Source organism: Haliotis rubra, unplaced genomic scaffold (assembly GCF_003918875.1).
Source record: "Haliotis rubra isolate DU_JTF1 unplaced genomic scaffold, ASM391887v1 Scf517, whole genome shotgun sequence".
NCBI lineage: Eukaryota > Metazoa > Mollusca > Gastropoda > Lepetellida > Haliotidae > Haliotis > Haliotis rubra.
Window position 1 is genome coordinate 792,335 of NW_025767210.1, and position 5,461 is coordinate 797,795.

The following is a 5,461-nucleotide window of genomic DNA, read 5'->3' on the forward strand; positions in this document are numbered from 1 at the left end:
TATCTGATATGCCGTTCGTATCATTATCATACCCTGATTGCAAGTTTGGCTTCGGCTGCTCAAGTTTCGGCTAAACGTATTTACCCTTTTTCACATTTTCTAAAAAAAATTCACATTAAATATTTTGCTATTATAATTTAAACGTTTCAGTGTAATATGTTTATGTAGAATAAAGTTATTGCAAACATTCACCTGCAGTTTTTGTCATATAGCTTGAAATGAGAGTTTGACTTTAAACAACACAACGGACACATCAATAGTATAATCAATGAGTATGACAGGTGGTTGTTGCGTACATTTACAGGTGTGGACGATCAGAAAATACAAGGACCACTTACACGTAGCCGAGGGTGTAGCGGACTACTTTCAGGAAGATAAGCGGGCATCTGTGAAGATTCTGGATGTTGCTGCTGGCACAGGGATGTTAGCTGAACAGGTGCGCCCACTGTGGAGAAAACTAATGATTCATATTCGGGACTGGTCATGGGGAATTGAGTTCTGTGATTGAGATTAGTCTGGTTCAGACCAAGCAGGTCATGGTTCTTACTAAACAGGGGTGTAACGTGTACGATAAGACCAGACAATCACAGCTCTTATGGCAAGGGGTCTGTTGAAGTTTGGCGACTGAGCAATTACATTGTGGTTGATGGATCTGGTGACATATTTTATGAGATAGGATATGATGAATGAGGATTGACGGAAACAGTTAAAGTTATTTGTTATGTTTCAGTTGTGGAAAAAAGGATTTAGGCAACTAGACGGTCTTGATCCATCGCCTGGTATGATGGCTGAAGCAATGAAGAAAGGCGTATACACTAATTACTACCTGGAGTTCATGGATGGACACACCATTACCGAACTGGACACAGGTCATATGTCAAAATAAATCTATTTTGAGATGTTTTTGATTAACTTTAATACAAAATACCTGGCAAACCAATCATCTGTAGAATTGACGATTATGCGCAAATTGGGAATAATGTACCATGTACGCACTACAGTTGGTGGTAACTGTTGTATTTGATCAATGCATACGTATTTATGAACTTATCATATATTATCAGTAATTATTTCAACCCATTACAGACACATACGATTGTCTGGTGGTAGCTGCTGGTTTCAACACAGGTTTATTGCCTTCTGCTGCCTTACCGGAGATGGTGCGACTTGTGAAGCCGGGTATTGTGGTTTTATTTTTGATTCGTACGAATTTGTACCAGGAACCTTTATGATACCCAGTATGGCCATGCATTTTCTGATATGATCTGATGAAGTTATATATTTATTACAAGATGTAGATACAGTCACGTCTAAGCTCAGTTTGTCCTGGACGTCAACTTTCGATCCAAACACAAACGAGCACATGGCCTTCAAGACTTTAAACATTTTATAACCCGTAAAGACCCGGATTAGAATTGGTCCTCGGCAACCCAAGCTTGTCGAAAGTGTAGACTAACGGGATGGGGTGATCAAGCTTGGTTGACACATGTCATCCTCTGCCAATTGCGTAGATCGATGTTCATACCGTTTATCACTTGATTGTCTGGTCCAGACGCGATTATTTACAGACCGACGCCATATAGCTGGAATATTGCTGAGTGCTGAGTAAAACAAAACTCACTCACTAACTCATAAATCAGTGAGAAGTAGAGTGAGGGAGTGACATCAGCAATGTTTCAGCCATATCGATGGAAAGTACAATGTAGAAGAATCACCTTGTTTCGAAAAAACAGTTGACGAAGTTTACATTCTGTTTAAATATCATTGATGAGGACAACCAGAAACACTGGGTGTCGACTAGACTAACGCTGACTCCCTGAATATATATAATTTTGATAGTAACAAAAAAACGGATTTAAATTGAAAAGGAGCCATAGAGAGTTGGGAGATTAAGTAACCTGGGGAACCTACACTTGCTTCATTTAGGGCTTTAGCACTGCAGAGAGGGCTAAGCATTAGGGAAAATAATTGCTGATGGAGTTGGACCTCATCATATGACAATTTCATCAATTACATTACTCAGATATTATGTAAATAGCATTGCCCTATAGAAAATGACTACAGAAACATATACTGATTTGAAGATCGTTGTTGTCCGTTGCAGGAGGTGTGATGTGTTTCGGAATCCCCGACGCTCGATTCACGACGGTAAAGGAATACATCAACAGGCTGGAACCTCTGATGCAATGGATGGAACAGGATGGGGCGTGGCAACTGTTGGACAAGAAACACTTCGATGATTTTTATGACGGTGCAAATCCAGGACTTGTCTTCAGATATATAGTTCGTGCATCTGATATCGATGGAAAACAATACATAGAAAAGCTTTGTCACACACACTGACGTTCTTTCACTGATGAAACCAGTGCTATTAAGAAATACACTTTTTAAGAATCCTACCAGCTGTGGTAGTGGCCCTTGTAATGTTAATCCAATTATTGATGCAACAATATGTGTCCAGTCTTTGTTAAATGCTTTGCTGTCACTCTTCAACTACCCCTGCTTCTCGTTGTTAGTTGCTACTTTGTGAGTACCAAGCTTATGCTGGGGACAGATACTGTGCGATTGTCCCTGTTAGGTTCCCTGTATGTAGCCATGGAATGTAAATCACAGTTTGCCAGGTTTCTGTTGCTCATTTGTTTCAGCTTTTCTTATTTAGTAACCATGGTTCCTAGTTTGTTGATCTAACATCGGGTTTGGGGTCCATTTATAATGTGGTGTTGATTGATAATACTTTTACAAAAACAATTAAATGCTATCAATCAGTTTTAAGTTATAGCTCTGATAATACAGTTATTCTACTGTCCATCGATGACAGGCTTCTGATTCTAAATATATTTAGTATTTGTATTCTAATTCTCGTCACGATATGGTAAAATATTACCGATGTGGCGTTAAATATTACTTTACTCGTTCAGGTTCCTTGATAGTTAACTTGGGATCCGGTGTTTCATTATTTTATAGTATATGTTATATTCCCGTTGATATATAGTAATACGCATATGTATTGTCTTGTTGGTTTTGTCGCTGCATCGCCTTTGGCAACTTTCTTGCATACATCCAATTTACATTATGCTCACATTCATTCGCAAATCTAAAATACGTTTAATATTCTAAAGTGAATATTCTTTTCAAATCATTTCATTATTGCACGAACGGCCACAGGCCCATATACAAATGAATGACATATTACTAACATATATACTGCAAACAAAAAGTATGGGAAAACCCTAAAGTTTGGTAGTCATTTATGAACTGAAACGTGGTGAGCTCGATATCATTTATACTCTAAGGTAAATGCAACTTCGTGCGTTCTTAATGTGCACTTTACACGACATGTTGGAACATGCAGTGAAGACATTGATTCAATATTCGTTGAGTTTAAGTGAAATGAAACATTGTCAAAAACAGCGAAACACAAGGGTGCTGAAACACACCAACACCATGTTTTATTCAAACGCCCAAACACAACAGCTTAGTGCATGTGGAAGACAGACTTCCCTTGCATGACATGACATGAATGTTTATTTAGACCAAAGGTCAATCGCCTTTACATTCAATAATAATTTAACATGTGCACATGTGCGTTACATTTCTCACCCCGCCCACTCCCAACCCCTCATGGTGGCAGACCCGTAAGATACATAGAGATTCAAACAAATTCAACTGTTGCTTTCTCCTTAAGTGTATGATACACAAACTTTGACAAATTAAGTATAACTCCAGTACGTTCGTCTTGCAACAGCTCAACAAATTTAGCCAGACTTTGATATTTGTAAACTGACCTTGATATATTTCTTTTTCTATAAAGTTCATATGTAGGACAAACCATCACAACATGGTATTCATCTTCAATGTCCTTACAGCAAAATGGACATAATCTTTCACAGAATTGTAATTTGGGAGTAAACCATCTACCATTTTCAACCATTAAATTGTGAGAACTAAGTATGAATTTACTTAATGCAGTTCTATATTTAACAATATCAATATCTACCAAGTATCTTTCAAAACATAGACTTTGCGTAGTATGCAAGTACAACCTTGTGTCACTTAATGAGGCTAAATTATGTCTCCACATTTGCTCATATATATTCCTAATTTTGAGACTAAATGATCTAAGAAATCCTACTTTGTTGACAACTACCCGGGCATTCCACAGATATCCAAATCCATACTTTTTCAGGGTATCCCTAAGTAAAGTCACCCAGCTTACTCTATCAGGATGAGATTTAGACAGCTCTAATAAAGCATTATAACAACTTTAATATAACGGTCCTCGTTGCTATCCAGTATCTTCCACCAGTATTTATTAATATACAGTTCCAGAGACTTCTAGCAAAAGCCACGCCACACCAATAGCATTTAGAAATTACTGAAATCCCAACGTCTTCCAACGAAAACACCGGAACAAAAAAAAACAAAGGGGAGGCAACTCCCAAGCTCTGATGTAAAAATACATAACCTAAGTTCAAGGAGTGGGTCCACATTAAGCGCTTTAACTTTTTGTGACCAATAACAACTAAACATTAAGACAGTCCAGTGATCAACATCATGAGCATCGATCTCGCAATTGGGATACGATGACATGTGCCAACCTAGTCAGTGTGCCTGACCACCTGATCCGGTCAGTTGTCATCTTACGACAAGCATGGGTTGCTGAGTACCAATTCTAACCCGGATCTTCACGGTTAGTTTCATCATGTAAACACTGATGTCAAACTGTTGACGTGAAACTGAAATTGCGTGCATTCGTCACGCCAGTATGACACGTAACAAAGGCTCGACAGTGATCACCGTAGCTGGAAGGCGTAACACAGTGCTTATGATATCCATCTGATATCTGGTCCAGATATCATTAATCATACACTTTATTACCCATTTGGTGAAACATAGTCACTGTCATATGTGCACATATCACTTTTGCCTAGCAACCATTGTTTCTGCATTTCGTCGTGTGTGACGTCATTAAACAGTTGAACGTGACGTCAATGAAGAGGGCCGTCACAATGGCTTACCGTGTTTTACCGCACAAATGTACATGATTAAAATGGATAATAAATATCTATTACACTCGAACAAGTGTATCATACGACTTGTACGAAACTAGTGCAAAATTATGCACTGCCCTCGCCCTCGCTCGGGCAATACAAAATTTCACTCTAGTTTCGCATAAGTCATATGACACACTATATATTCATGTACCTTGGAGACTACGTTTAACGTTTAACAACACAGCAGAAATGCGTTACAATTAAAGGCGTGGACAATCAGAGCTTACAGGGACCCTATACACATGGCCGAAAGTGTATCTGACTCCTTTAAGGAAGATAAGACGGCATCTGTCAGGATTCTGGATGCTGCTGCAGGCCGAGGGATATCAGCGATGTCAGCTGGTGTTGTTTCGCATGTACTTATATTGCTATCTTAGTTTTTTCAGTCACCTGATGAAGGCGTATAC

General features: G+C 38.7%; 1 protein-coding gene across 1 annotated transcript; it reads left to right on the plus strand.

Annotated features, from left to right (window-relative positions):
* The first annotated feature begins 350 nt into the window (after positions 1-350).
* On the plus strand, positions 351-2,854 carry LOC124292431. The gene is made up of 4 exons (XM_046729510.1): positions 351-436; positions 731-869; positions 1,087-1,179; positions 2,105-2,854. Exons 1-4 carry the CDS (start codon positions 422-424, stop codon positions 2,341-2,343), a joined length of 486 nt encoding a protein of 161 aa, XP_046585466.1. The 5' UTR covers positions 351-421; the 3' UTR covers positions 2,344-2,854.
* The last annotated feature ends 2,607 nt before the right edge of the window (positions 2,855-5,461 follow it).